The sequence below is a fragment of the Oryx dammah genome, unplaced genomic scaffold (genome assembly GCF_014754425.2).
Source record: "Oryx dammah isolate SB20612 unplaced genomic scaffold, SCBI_Odam_1.1 HiC_scaffold_12, whole genome shotgun sequence".
Classification (NCBI taxonomy): domain Eukaryota; kingdom Metazoa; phylum Chordata; class Mammalia; order Artiodactyla; family Bovidae; genus Oryx; species Oryx dammah.
In genome coordinates, this window is record NW_024070196.1 from 63,568,853 (window position 1) to 63,583,985 (window position 15,133).

General features: G+C 43.2%; 1 protein-coding gene across 2 annotated transcripts in view; it reads left to right on the forward strand.

The window, feature by feature from the left end:
- Positions 1-15,133, forward strand: part of CORO1C (coronin 1C) — a 76,968-nt gene that overhangs the window by 15,554 nt on the left and 46,281 nt on the right. For both annotated transcript variants that reach the window (XM_040250943.1, XM_040250944.1), the window contains exon 2: positions 10,185-10,384. In XM_040250943.1, coding sequence (XP_040106877.1) covers positions 10,185-10,384 — 200 coding nt within the window. The remainder of the gene's footprint in view (positions 1-10,184; positions 10,385-15,133) is intronic.

The following is a 15,133-nucleotide window of genomic DNA, read 5'->3' on the forward strand; positions in this document are numbered from 1 at the left end:
AGAAGCCTCTTGGGAACTCCTCCTAAAAGGTGGTTCCTCACCCTGAATTGACTCCGCCCCATGTACTCTGCGTCCCAGCAGCACAGTGACTTTGGTGTGAATATTCGAGGGCAGTGTCTCCTCCTGGAGACTGTCAGCTCCATGAGAGCCTGGCCCGTCGTCTTCGCATCATGCCAGGCACATGGGCAGAGCTCAGTAAATAGTCGGTGAATAAATGCGTGATGAATGACTGGGATTAAAGGCCTCTTCAGCATTCACGGTCAAGCATGTGTGTTAGGAGGATAACCCTATGGGTGCTGGTACTCCATTCTCCTTGAATTGTGTGTGTTTTATGGGGGGATGTAGATTGCCTCCCAGTGAAAGAAATGTTCCGTATAGACTTGTAGGCTTTAGATTAATACATTTAATAGTGATTGTATTAATAATAGCACCATAGAAATTATTTTAGTTCTCCCACTTTTAGATGAAGAAACAACCAACCACAGAACTGAATTGATTTAGTGGTTAGGTGACTGTGTCAGGATAAGTTTATCTTGCATCCAGGCCAGAGTTATTCCTACTCTACCTCCCTTGAACCAGGGTCAGGAGTGTGTTTATTTGATCACTGCTTGCCCAGGGTATATGGTATTAAAAAGGGAAGACGGCAGTTCTTCAGTTGAAGGAGATTAGTGTGTTTTTTTGACATTGCTACTTTTTCCTATGGCTAGCCTTATGAGGGTCTTCATAAAAATGCCTTTAAAAACCCACAGAAAGATCTGGGAGTCCGATAATTTCATTTCCTGCTCTAAGTATATTGCTAAAGAATTATTAAAATTTTATTCCAAGAGAAACTCCATCTCAGTAGTGCATACAGACTTAGCAAGTTTGAACAGTCATACACAATGTGCTTTCCCCCAGCTGTTGATAAGGAAAGTAGGTCAACAGTATAGAAAGAGCATTTCAAAACACATTCGTCATTAATTTTTAAGTGAGATTGCTGGGCCAGTCATGTTGGTAAAGGTTCTGCAATTGGGATGAGCACTCTTGGGATTAATTTGGCTCTTTGAAGAGGGAGGCAGAACCAAGCTTCCGAGCCTGGTCTCCTGTGGGGCACTTTAGGGAGATGCTTCAGCTCAGAGGATTTTATTTGGTTCCATTGTGTTGTCTGGGCAGGCGGCGCCTGTCTCTTCGGTGGGGGATTCTTCAGCGATCCTTTCTTAAAACTCCAGGGAAGCATGGCGTGGTGTGTTTATGAAAATGCTAGTGATAGCGAAAACCTGGGAGATGCAGGGCCTGTAAACATGTCACCCTTATATGTGACCTGGGGGAGACCTGCCCTTCCTTTGATAAAGTAATAAAAAAAAATTCTGTCATCGAAGAGCTAGAGATGGCCCTCGCAACCTTTTTAAAGTTCTTGATTTAGTAACTAAAATTCATGGCATGTCATTCTTCTTCATTTTAAGGGAGTTCCAGCACAGACCTCTTTGGGTGATGAAGGGTCTTTCTTTAAGACAAGCATGCGAGAGCTGCAGTGGGATTTTGAGGTTTTGTATTTGGGATCTTTTTCTGTCGCTCTTTTGCTGTTCACGTCTTGCTTGTTTCTTTTTGAAAAGTTGCAGCCTTATGGAGTGTGTTGAGAGTGAATTGAGAGATGTCTGCAGCCTGCCTCGTGGTGATTTGGCGCAGGTCGATAGCTTGTTTGGGCTCTTGTCACTGCATCTTTTGCTGTCACTCTGCGCCGCACTTCCTACTCTGTGGCATCGGGGAGCGCCTGTACTGATTATCATCTTAGGAACTCTCTGTAACTCTTTCCTATGAGTACAAAGTTATAAACTGTAAAAGTAGGAGTTCTCTTCTTAGAAAGCTTTAAAAAGAGTAAACCTGTTCTGTTCTTGGTACCTCACCTTTTAGAAAGTATTCTTTTTTAAAGAATAATTTATCTTATTTTCAGCTGTGCTAGATCTTGGTTGCTGTGCAGGTTTTTCTCTAGTTGGGGCACGTGGGGGCTCTCTCTAGTTATGGAACATGGGCTTCTCACCGCGGTGGCTTCTCTTGTTGTGGATCACGGGCCCTAGGCTCGTGGCTTCAGTAGTTGAGGCGCTCGGGCTTAGCTGCCCCAAGGCATGTGGGATCCTCCAGGATCAGGGATTGAACCCATGTCTCCTGCAACAGAGCAGCTCCCAGGGAAGCCCAGAAATTATTCTTGACATGTAGATCTCCAGCTTTTTATACATGCCCGGCTCTTCTCTTGGACAGTTGAGCACAGAGTCCCTTGTCTTAAACCTAAGGGTTTTCAATCAGAAGCAAAGATGGGTTTCCTTCGGCATACCTAATGTGCTCTGTCGTTTGTCTCAGTGTATTTGAATGCAAACAGCCAGCTTCTGTAGTTTATAAAGTGTGAGCCAAGTGTCATTTCCTATTTAAAAATGGCACCAGCAGGCCAAGTGGAACTGTGAACTGTGGAGGCACCACATGAAGGAGTGCTGAGAGGCGTTGCTGGCTGACGTGGGAAACCCAAACTGTATGTGTGTGTGGAGTTTATCACTGAAAAAGTATGAAAGTTGAGAGGGTGAGAAGTTGAACTGCCCTGTACTTTGTGGTTTGAGGTCATCCTTTTTCTCTCTGAAGTCCTTTATCTTTAGGGAAGTCACGCAGTGTCTCTGGACTAAAAATGAAGGGCCTGGAGCTGATGACCCTTTTTACTCCAGGCTTCTTCTGTGGGGCCCGGTCTGGATACTTCTTGGTAAATCTTACTTGCATTTCTTTGTATTTTCTTTCCAAGAAGCATTTAAAAACCAAAATGTAGGATTCTTGGGTCAAAGCAAAGTGCACTTATTGTCGGTATGCCTCATTTCTGGCATTTTACCTAGAACCTGAGTGGATAAGGGGATATCAGTGTTTGGAAAGCTATAATGAGTGAATTTTCATCCATTACTTTTGCCATTTTTTTAAAGTCTTTTATTGAATTTGTTACGATATTGCCTGTTTTATGTTTTTTGGCAAAGAGGCCTGTGGGATCTTAGCTCTCAGACCAGAGATGGAACCCACAGCCCTTGCATTGGAAGGCAAAGTCCCAACCACTGGACCGCCAGGGAAGCCCTGTCACCATTCTTGGTGTCATGATGAATTGAACCAACATCAAGGCTGTTCCATAGTTGCAGTCAGTTGTCTTAAGTGGTCAGCAGTTTTTCTAAAAAAAAAAAAAAAATTTCCAACGTCTCTGGAGTGCAAACTTTCACCCTTAGCTGCTGTGTGTGAGGACTGTTGTATGTCTGTCTGACTTTCTGCTGTGCTTTATATAAAGCAGACTGTTGCATGTGGTCTTTTTTTTCTTCCTTTGTAAAACAGCTTCTATTAAAGTAAGTAAATTAGGCTTTTTTTTTTTTTTTTTGAGGATCTCATAAATGGATCTATTAAGGGATTGGATGCAATAAAAGTAATTTGTTAGGTGAACTCTTCAAGTATCACTGGTGGGTTTGGTTTAAGGAGATTCAAAAAAGCCAAGCCATCTCATATCCAAAGGTGATGAATCTTGAATTTTTGTATTTAATCAGAGTACCTCCTGTATTTGCTTTTGGTGTCTGCTGTCTTATGAATATACATCCTACATAGGCCTGCATAATACCTTTATAACTTCTCACAAAGACTTTTTAACTGTTGGCGCTGCCATTTAAATAGCGGATTTGGGGACCCTTGTTTCCTCCTCTGCTGTCCTGCTTGCCACTTTCTATTAAATAACATGTCTGATCTCTCCCCACATCTAAAAGGGCCAGAAAAACAGCAGCTCAGAGGGAACGTGTCCTTTCCCTGTTGGGACACTCTGGAGTCTTCCTGTGGTTGCTGCTGCTCAGCCTCCTGAGCCCTTGAGTGATCTGGACTCTGGAATGGTCTCAGCACATGTGCCGAGCAGGATTTTGCTGCTAGTAGGGGTTTTCCTGTATGTGTTCCTAGCAGGATGTGCTTCCTTTCATACACACCATAGAAGTGCATCTGCTGGAATCTTTAAAACAGATAACTTCTCAATAAACAGGAAAATGTCAAAATTGTGGTCCCTTTTTTATGAGATTGATGGAAGCAGAGAGAATGGAGAAAAAATGTAGTAACATTTACTCAGGTGTTTGAGTGTGTTTTATTTGGTGCCATTACAGTATTATAAACACCCTGTTTTGTCTACGTTTCCCCCTGTAAACACCCAACACATTTCTTTTATGGCCTTTGAAATAAATTTTCTCTGTTAACTTGACTAGGCATTACCGCAAGAAGCACGCCTTTACACTCTCGACGTGGTCGATGATGATCAGCTGATTGTGAGATGGAAGTTTTCTTCTGAGAATGATTTTTAGCAAACTTTGCTCTGATGCCTATAATATAGGTCCTTAAAACATGGACCTTATTTTTCACAGTTTGTTCTTGGTTAAAATGTTTATCCAACATGTAAAGAAAATTTTAATAATTTTTTGTTTCCTTAGCTGAACTGTTAAGTATTGTGGGCATTAATAGTCAGCTTGTAGATTTTCTTTCTTTTTTTAGGGTCTTTCTTTACAGACCAGCTTTCTTTCTTTCTGGCTGTGCTGGCCTTGGTTGCTGCGCTCCGGCTCTCTGGTTGCGGGCAGTGGGGGCGCTTTCGGTGGCAGCTCCTGTGCTTCTCTTTGTGGTGGCTTCTCCTGTTGCGGCTCCCAGGCTCTAGCACACTGGGCTTCAGCAGTTGAGGCGCATGGGCTTAGTTGCCCCCAGCATGTGGGGGTCTTACCAGAGCAGGAATCAAAAACCCGTGTCCCCAGCATTGGCAGGTGGATTCTTAACCACTGGACCATCAGGGAAGCCCTAGATTTTCTTCATGAAGCTGAAAACAAGAACATATTATCTACTGATTAGAAATTTGTGCGGGAATGTAAATTGGTGTAATCACTATGGAAGATGGTATGGAGGTTCCTCAAAAAGGTAAAAGTCGAACTACCATATGATCCAGCAATTCTGCTTCTGAGTATTTATCCAGAGGAAACTAAATCATTGTCTTGAAAAGGTATCTGTGCCCCTGTGTTCATTGCAATATTATTTACAATAGCCAAGATAATGGAAACAACGCAGATATCTGACAGATAAATGGATGAGAAAGTGTAGTATTGTGGAATATTATTCAGCCATTAAAAAGAAGGAAATTCTGCCATTTGTGACAAGATGGATGGATCTTGAGGGCATTATTCTAAGTGAAGTAAATCAGAGAAAGACAAATACTCTTTATCACTTACATGCTGAATCTTAAAAACCAAAGCCAACACAAAACCCAAACTCTCTAGGAAAATAGCACATTTGGTGGTTGCCAGAGGTGGTGGGTTAGATGGGTGGGTGAAATGGGTGAAGGGGTCTAAAGGTACAAACATCTGGTTATAATATAAATAAGTCCTAAAATATAGCCTGTCGACTATAAAAAGGATAAATGAATTAAAAAGAGGCTTGCCATGATGGCTGCTAAACAGTCAAAGACTTAACTTTTAATCTGCTTGCTTGGCTTTCAATACCATCTAGAAACTTGGGCAGAGGAGATGTGTCTGTGAGAGTGTTTTATAGTTGAACCTGTGCTCTCAGCCTGTTCTTACAGTCTTTGTCTTTCAGAGATTCATCAGTTTTTATTATAATGAAAATCATTCTAGAACAGTCCCAGTTGTACTGGAAATTTGGGCAGAATGATCAATTGCTTATTATAAGGCCTTGCATAAGGTTCATAATTCCCAACATTTTGTGGAAATTAAAAACCTCATTGCATTTTTTCTATCTAAAGTCAGTTTATTTTGAAATTTGTAAACATTGATTTGCTTAATGATTGCTACATTGTCTCCCTCTTTATTACCAGAGGCTCCTTAGTTACTGTGATCATTGGAAACAAAAGGCCCTATGCAGTTCAAAGAACTTGACTTGAAAGACTAATGGGCAGGCAACCTCTCCAAGATTGAACTCTGATAAGATATTTGAAACTGAGTGTATTCTATCCTTGGACTTTGTGTCTGTGTATTTGTTCAGGATTGTTTCATCTATTCTTTTTAATATAACTGAAAATTAAATTTACTTATAAAATGCCTTCATTTGAGGGATGCTTTAGTTGTGTAATTTGGGATATGATATTTAATAAAAAGAACACCTAAGTTTGATGGTATGACATTTTGGAAATTTATAGCTGAACATTTAAAAAATTGGTGAAACACTAATGTGATTTGATACTATTGGCTTCTTTCTCAAGAAGAGGTTTGTTTTTCTGTAGTAAACACCATGCTGACGTGGGAGAATATAAAATTTTGTAAAGATTCGTTGATAACTGATGCTAGCTCATTAATGTGAAATCATACTTTTGGCTCATAAATTGGCAGAAATTGACTTTGTTTTTTTCCCTTGGGATAGGGAAACCTATTAGCAGGCTCTGAAATAACAGTTGCAGACATTTATCGGACAGTGCTTACTATGCTTCAGATTCTATGCTAGGAACATTGCATATTTTAAAAAAACGTTTTTATTGAGAGATAATTCACATAGCAGACAGCTCACCCTACTTAAAGTATACAGTTCAATGGTTTTTAATATTCACAAATATGTACAATATGTACAGCTGTCACTACAAATCGTAGAATATTTTCATCACTTCAGAAAGAAAGGCTGTACTCTTTAGCTATAACCTCCTGTTCTGTGATACCCCTTCCTCCCCGACAGGCAATCACTAATTTGCTTTCTGTGTCCATGGGTTCGCCTATTCTGGGCCTTTGTGTGAATAGGAATCATAATATGTAAGCTTTTGTAATTGGCTTCTTAGCATAATAAGGTTTATTTAAGTTGTAGCATGTATTAGTATTTTTTTAAATTGCCAAATAGTATCCCTTTGTGTGGATATATGCCATTTTGTTTGTCCATTCATTGTCCAGTAGGTATATTGAGCATTTGGATTGTTTTCACCCTTTGGCTGTTGTGAATGTGCTGCTCTTAAAATTCTTGTACAAGTATTTGTCTGACTACCTGTTTTTAGTTCTTTGGGGTAAGTTCCTAGTTGTGGAATTTCAGGGTCATAGCATAACTCTTGAATCATTTCAGAACTGCCAGACTGCCCTCACAAGCAGCTGCGCTGTTTTACATTCCCACTGCCTGTGTCTGAGGGTTCAGATTTCTCTGCGTCCTCATTGACACTTATTCTCTGGCCTGATTCTAGCCATCCTGGTGGGCGTGAAGTGGTATTTCAATGTGATTTTGATTTACATTTCCCCAGTGACCAAAAATATCCAGCATCTTTTCTTGTGTTTATTGGACATTTCTTTTTTGGAAAGACCTATTCAAATCCTTTGCTCATTTTGAAATTAGATTATTTGTTTTTTTTATTAGTGAATTGTAAGAACTCTTTATACTAGAGACAAGTGCGTTATCAGATATATTATTTCCAAAAATTTTCTCCCATTCTATGAGTTGTCTTTTTACTTTCTTGATGATGACTTTGAAGCACAAAGGTTTTTAGTTTCAACGCAGTCCATTTTGTATACTTTTTATTTTTGTTGCTTGTGTTTTTGGTGTCATATCTAAGAATCCTTTGCCAGATCCAAGGTCATGAAGATTTACTCCTGTTTTCTTCTAAGGGTTTTAAAATTTTAGCTCTTAGAGTTATATCTTTGATCTATTTTGAGTTAATTATTTTATATTATGTGAGGTCAGGGTCCAGCCTTTTTTTTTAAATCATGCGTTTATTATGAAAATATAACACATTTACAGAAGACTTGGAAAATACAGAACAAAGTTACATATAGTTCCGCTTCCAGCTTCTTTTGTGTCTGTTCTGCGGTCTCAGCACCATTTGTTGAAAAAAAGAGGCTTATTCCCCACATTGAATCATGTTGAAATCAGTTGATCAAAGATGTAGGAAGAACTTTCAGTTCTATTCCATTAACTTATATGTCTGTCCTTGTTCTGATTTTGTCAGAGGAGCAGAGCTGGGTGTCTGGCTGCTCCTAACTAGGCTGTCGGTCAGTTTTCCCTGCAGGCCCCCCCCCCCCCCCCCCCCACCGGCCCCCAACATCAGTTTCCCTTCTGAGCGCTGGGCCTGGCATCCTTCTGTGAGCTGCTCCTCCGAGAGCTCTGCTGCGGGGAGAGCGCTCACTTCTGCCAGCTCCGCGGGCTCGACAGCATTCCTCTTGCACAGGCTCGTGGTCCCGTTTGCTCTCTGTAGGCTCCTTTCCAGTGTCTTTGCTTCTCTTTTGGCGTTTATACCTGTGTTTATTCCTTTACTGTCATTTTATTAGGATTTCAGGAAGGAGTAGAGAGAAATGCCATTCGTGAATTTCTTTTGTAAATTACCTTGTCCTGTAGTTCATGTGATTTCCCTTTGGGATTTTCATGTTTGAAATCTGTAAAATCGTTACTTAAGCGGGATCAACTCTTTGGCACACAGCGCAGGTCTCCCTTCCTCTGTGTTAACTGCACTTCTGAAATGCCTGCTGGACGGCTATGGCAGGGGTTCCGGCTTCTGCGGCTTGTGGAGGTGGTCAGGGAGGGAAGTGGACCCTGAGACCGGCTGACTGTACATCGGTTTTTGTATGGACGTGCTTTTCTTTAGGTTTCACCACCTTGTGGAAGCTGTCTAGTCTTCTCCAGCTTGAGATGAATTCATTCTGTTGCATGGATGGAGGGCCCTGGCCAAGTGGGAGGAAATAATTTACCGTCTCCTCACCGAGGGTTTTCGGCATCTGCTCTTCCTGGTCAGCTGGGAAGGTCTGGCAGCAGCTGCTGTGAGGAACACGGGTGCTCAGCAGCCTGCCAAGGCTTTGTTGCCTCAGCCCAGCCACATGCCCTGGGCTTCTGCACTTAGCAGTGGGCCCAGAGCCATGAGGAAGGGAATTCAAGGGTGGGGGCTGGTGGTAATTAGCGGCCGCCCCACATGTGTCCCATTTGGCATGCGTGGACAGGTATTATTTGCCCTCCTCTGTCCTTGGGGACAGGGGGACCAGCGTTCAGCTGAGTTGTGAAGGTTTGCCTGTGTTCCATCGTCACTTGCGTTTTCCGGGGGCTCCTTCCTCCCTGGCCAGCACGAATGGAATGTCCTGTGTTAGCGGACAGGAAAACGGCACTGCGGTGCAGCCCAGGAGGCCTCAGTCAGGCGGGGCCTGCTGCTCCTCCAGCCTGACCGCTTTCAGTGTTGGACAACCCAGTGGAATTTGGGGTCTGAAATGACCCCCGAGGAAGCCCGGGAACACTGGCTTGGTGTCCCTTCCTGTCCCCAGGTCCTCTGGGCTCCTTGGGAAGTGGCTGTGCTGAGTGGTCAGCTCTGACATACTGGTTTCCTTTCCCCTCCCTGAGTTTTTCTTTCCCTCTGCTCACGGCTGCTTACGCGATGACCCCAGGCCTTTCTCCATCAGCAGCTTCGTAGCCCGGCCCCTTTCTGCCTGATCAATCTGCTGTGCTAGCGGCACCCCTCTTGTCATCCAATTCATCTCCACTTTTCATGAAAACTTTTGCCTTGCTTTTTCTCTTCCTCAACCTGGTTTTGGTCCCATGATAGCAGAAGTAATCAGACTCCAGGTAACAGCGCCAGAGATGTGGTTCTCAGTTGCTCTGATTGTTCTGCTTGTGTTGGAAGCCTCTTGAAGGCAAGGGCGGTTTATTTGTGAATTCTCCATTGCTCGTAGCTGGTCTTGTGGAAACACTCGTGAGCAGACACTGCTCTCAGATGGCAGAGTGCTGATGTCTGGGGAAAATGCTTAAAAATGGAAAAATTACCTTGGCAGACTGAGGAAAAAGCCACAGTATCATAATTTGGGGGAGGAGGGGATTCCTCAGCTTCAAATCAACCAAATGACTTCACTTTGGAGTTTTTCTTATCTATAAAGGGGTGGGGATCATAGTGGATTGTCTTTCCAGTCCCACCCAGCCCTGAAAGGCTGATTTCCTTCATTCTTTACCTTGATCTTTCTCTTAAAACTAATGAGCTGTTTCTGGATCTCGAATTGGGAGTTTTTCATTTCTTTGTAATTTTTTCCCTGACGCATTTTGCAGTTTTCTCTGAGTACGTGCTGCTAAAGGAAATTTGGATTTGCCATTTGGCCACCATTTAGGAGAGCAGACAGAATGCTATACTGTTCTGTTCTGTTTTTTTTTTTTTCCCCTGACTTGGAGCTCTTCATTTGTAAAAGTAAATTTTCTCTCAGGGGCATGATTTTAACTTACTTTTTGTCCTCCCACAGACACGATGAGGCGAGTGGTACGACAGAGCAAGTTTCGGCATGTATTTGGACAAGCAGTGAAAAATGACCAGTGTTACGACGACATCCGGGTTTCTCGAGTGACCTGGGACAGTTCCTTTTGCGCTGTCAATCCCAGATTCGTTGCCATAATCATAGAAGCGAGTGGGGGAGGAGCGTTCCTTGTACTCCCTTTGCACAAGGTAAGTCATCTGACTTTCCATCCTGTGAGATGACACCCTCCAGTAATCTCTGTTTAGCCTGTAATGGATTGATTTTGGAGATGGATAGTTCACTGAGCATTGTGTGATTTCTGGGACCATTAGACTCTGATGTAATTGAGGTTAAGTTCCACACGCTTTACTAACCACATCAGTTTTTCTCTGACAGAGAATCATTAAACAGAATGGTGAACTCTGTTCTGGACGTGCTCTCTATGGATAGGAAAGATTCTTACAGTGATGCCGTGAGCGTCGAGAGGCACAGGGACTTAATGATTTGGTTAGTAATCATCCGCTTGCCTTAAAAGATTCCCAAAGTGCAACTTTAAAAGCAGTAATGTTTTTAAATGGGCAGAAATTGTAAAAGATATATAAGAAACTCGTGTGTATGTGTGAGTGATCATGAGGACTGAGACTTCTTGGTTTTGTTTTGTTTTTGAATGGTAAGTGCGATGAGAGCCCGAGAAAATGTCCCCAGACAATGCAAATTCCAAGTCTGTGCAGTAGTAAGTTTCAGCATAGGATCTAAACAGCGTTCACAAGTGGTGGAAATAAAGGCTCTCCTCAAAGTGGTTCCACGTGATTTTCAGCCTTGCTGGGCTTCCTGGTTCTCCCTTCTCCTGACTTTATCCTTCCAGAGAACCCTCTCCAATATGCGGGAGCAGATAGGCGGTTTGTAACTTTCTGACCGTTCTTGAAAATTGTAGATGAGGTCTGTGCGAGCTTTAACAGGAAATCCCAGAATTGCAAATAATGGGGGGGTGCACAGGCGGGAAACACTGAAGGGAGAGCCTGGAAAGAGTCATTTTCTGATTAGCTTTTGGGAGGAAAATAGGTTTGGTGAGTCCTGAGCCCTCGTGATAAGGACGCAGAGGCTGGGTCACGTCACAGCTGTTTCCACTCTGCTGGGAACAGTGGGTCTCCCTGAGCCCAAGCCATGCCCGTTAGGGGCGTGTCTCCTCATGATGGGCCGTGTGATTCTGAAATGGTTATGGTCCGTAAATTTCTGTCAAAGTTTCTTTCCCATTGTATTTTGCTGTTTTTTTCTTAGGAAGACTTTTGCTGGGAAAGCTTCCAGTTTTTTTTGACTTTTCATTCTCTCAAATGCTCGTGACTAAACTTGTTTTATTTTAGCATCTGATCTGCACCTCGGTGACTGGATTGATGTGGTATTATACAACAGAATCATCTCACTACAGAAACAGGACATGGATGCCTTTGGGGAACAAATCTGATATATGTCTCCAAATGTACTTTCTTGTTGGCAAAGTTGTCTATCATTTTTTAAAGAAGACTCTTTTCGTTAAATTGAGATTAAATTTTGTACTCAGATACTTTCACTTTTGTGGAGAAAATGTCTGCTTTGGTGGTGAATAATTCATTCATTTCAGTTCAGCCGCTCAGTCGTGTCTTCCTCTTTGCGACCCCATCGACTGCAGCACATCAGGCTTCCCAGTCCATCACCAACTCCCGGAGCTTGCTCAAACTTGTGTCCATTGAAGTTGGTGATGCCATCCGACCATCTCATCCTCTGTCATCCCCTTCTCCTTCTGCCTTCAGTCTTTCCCAGCAGAATAATACATTACACTGTTACAACTGTACTTATCTGATTTTGGAATGGGATTTGGAATCTGATGCCAATAGTGCATTTGATTGCCACGACTTTTTAGTTGATTTGTCTACCAAGAGCAAGGAGCACTTGAAAACTTGACTTTCAGTGGTGTCTTAATGGTGGCTAGCTGAGAAGACACCTCAGCTTGTTAACCAAGATCAGGCTCTGAGGCACCGCGATCTCTTTTGAGTTCAAGAGGATAAATTTAAGACTTTTGGGTTTTTTTTTTTTTTTTTTTTTTGCTTCAAAGAAATGGAACAAGCCAATTAAGAAACCCAAAATCAACTTCCAAGTGGCTAATCTTCCCCTGAGTTCAGACAGTTCTCTTCAAGTCCCACATCCACAGAAGGCTTTGTGAGTCCACTTTAGCTTTCACCAACCATGGGAAGCTTAGGGTTCTGCTTATGCCGTGTAAGGGAGACTCGTGTGCAGGTCCAAAGCCAGCTGGATCCGGTGCTTTGGTTTTTAACATGAAGTGGTCAATAAGTAGATTTTAGCATTTTGTTCTTTAAGCAACTGTGTAGGAATTAGGATAGAATAAGTTGCTTCAGAAATTATCATGTTTGAGCAAAGTGGTGGTTTTGGAGGCGCCTCCAGGGCCGGTCTTTCCCAGGCTTGTAATAGCATTCTGTATGGCTTTGCTCCTTAAATATTAATTTGTGTTGCAGGAGGTGACATTGGCATGAACTAATAAGCCCAGTGACACCCGTTGGAAATAAAGCCAGTACTTGGGGCTATCCCATTTTATGATCAGTGGGTTCACACATACTCTGGGGTCTTTGTGTATTAAAGCATGTGTGTTGCGCCCTTAGGATCATTGTGGTGTTGAGGAAGGAACATGGGCCCAGGAGGCAGGAGCCAGGCGCTCAGTGCTGGCTCGGTCACTGGCTTCTGGTGGGGCCTGGATTCCTCACTCTGTCCTTCTCTCCCATTTCTCTGTCTGGAACATGAAAGGCTCTGTATTATATGAAAGCGCTTTTCTGCTTTGGCAGTTCCAGATGATCTCGGAAGTATTTCCTGTCTCCCGTGGCACTCAATGTTAATATGCTTTCTCATTTTGCTTCCCAGAAGTCAGCAAGGGAAATGCTGTTGTTCCTTTTTTCCCTCCTTAGTGCCAACACGTAACTTTGCGAAGTAGATGCCTGTTTACTCCTGGTTGCTTTTCCACCAAAGACAAGGCTGAGCCAAGCAAAGAAAAGTAATCCTTGGCCCCTGTAGACAGTCCTGTGTCTCAGGAGCTCTTGAAAGGCTCTGCTAGGATGGCAGGGCCTAGCCCAAAGCCCTGGAGTGTCAGGTAACACTCCCCTTTCTTTTCTTCCTAAGACCCTGTCCCTTAACTACTTACTACCTGTGCTTTTAGAAAATAGAACTCTGTTCCACATTGTCAGGAAACCTACATTTCTGCAGGCTTTGTAGGGCCAACTGCCCCCGGATATCTGTTTCCTTTTAATTTTGGGTTAATAGTGTATATTTGAATGAGGATCATAAGTTTCACGGGTTCACAGTGATAGTCCATTGTTAGATGTGCACAGTTGGTTAGATGTGCATGTGATCAGTTGGTCTGATCGGCTGTAATCTCTGTCCTCCAGGAGTGCTGTGTCTACCTTTTGTTGTGGTCAGTTTCCTGCCACCCTCCCCCCAACCCCGTAGATTGCTGGTACTGAGATGTTTGTCTCCCCTTTAGAAGTGCAGCCTTGAAGGAGGAAAACACTCAGGACCCTGAGTGCATGTTGAACCCTTGATCCTGAACAGGATTCTGCCCTGGAAAAGAGATCCTGCGACTTCAGTGTCTTGGCAACTTTGAAACAGTTTTATAATGAGGTGCTGCTTTTGTTTAAAGGGAAGGGAAAACCAAATTCCCACATGTAATATGAAGTGATGCCTGAAATGAAGATTGCAGGAAACGATGCTCTGGGTGTGTGTTGGACTCCTGTGTGTGCGGATGGCAGTCTAGGATTTCTCCAAACACGAACCTAAGGAGATGCGTATGCTTTTAAATAACTATCTCAGAGATTTCTGGTAATGTGTGTCGCCCCCTGCTCCCCACCCGCCACGTCCTCCCCCCATGACCTCTGCCGCTGCAGTTTTTACCCCTGGTTATAGTCAGCCAGGCTGGTTTTGGTGGTGCTTTGGGGGTTTTCTGTCCATATTAATATTGAATATGTGTGTATTGATCTTAAGATGTATTGTGACTCTTTCTGAAAGGCTCCCCATTTTAAAACATGGTCCCTGTGAGTTTCTCTTCAAAGTTAGTGTCAACAGTAAATAGGACTTATTGTAGCCTCATGAGGCTTGTGGTTAGAGTCTAGGAGAATCATGGTCTCTGTCGTCCAGGACTTTAAAAATGGAAAGAGTATTAGAGACAAATACATTGATGTGTACACAGCAAGAGGTAAGCTTAGGAATGAATATGTTTATTTAAGTGTATTGGTTTATTAGGTTTTTATCCAGAAGATTTTATAGGATTTTAAGGGGTCACTGCCGGGGAAATGTGGAAAGTGCTGAGCCCCAAGGTGGGGCAGTTTAGATCAGCACGCATGATTCAGGGTTTCTTCCATAATGGTTCCGTCAAGCTGCGGCATGCTGTCCTCTCATGACTTCTCAAGGTGTGGCCTAGTACGTTTTCTTGTTCTTTGGTCTTTCAGAGGATGAATAATAGCATTCTTGCCGAACAGAAGTTGGCTCTGTGGTTTTGGCCGTGGGGGTTTTTTCCCCACAACTGCACAAGCTGCCATGTCAGAAGCATAAAAGTTTTGGCCCCCTGTGCGCTCTACCACGTGGGCCTGAGCAAGCCTTCCTAGGAGCCACACTCATGCCGTGGGACTGAGGTATTCCCTTCCCTGTTGTGAGCTGCTGTGTCTTACATGAGCACAGCAGTGTTTGTGGGTAGGTGTGTGCATGCACGTGTGTACACACATACGCTAAAGCTGCCGATCACAGAGAACCTGGAAACCCTAACCTAGATAGGGGTTGAGGAAGTTGGTCAGACTTCTTTGCTCACGATCTCTTATCCACTTGGGTGTAGGATGCAGAGTGGAGGGCTCTTGTCTTCCTTCCTTCCTTGACGGTTCTTACTTGGGAGGATTGGTGGGGTTGCTGGTTTCTTCTTCCCAGCAATT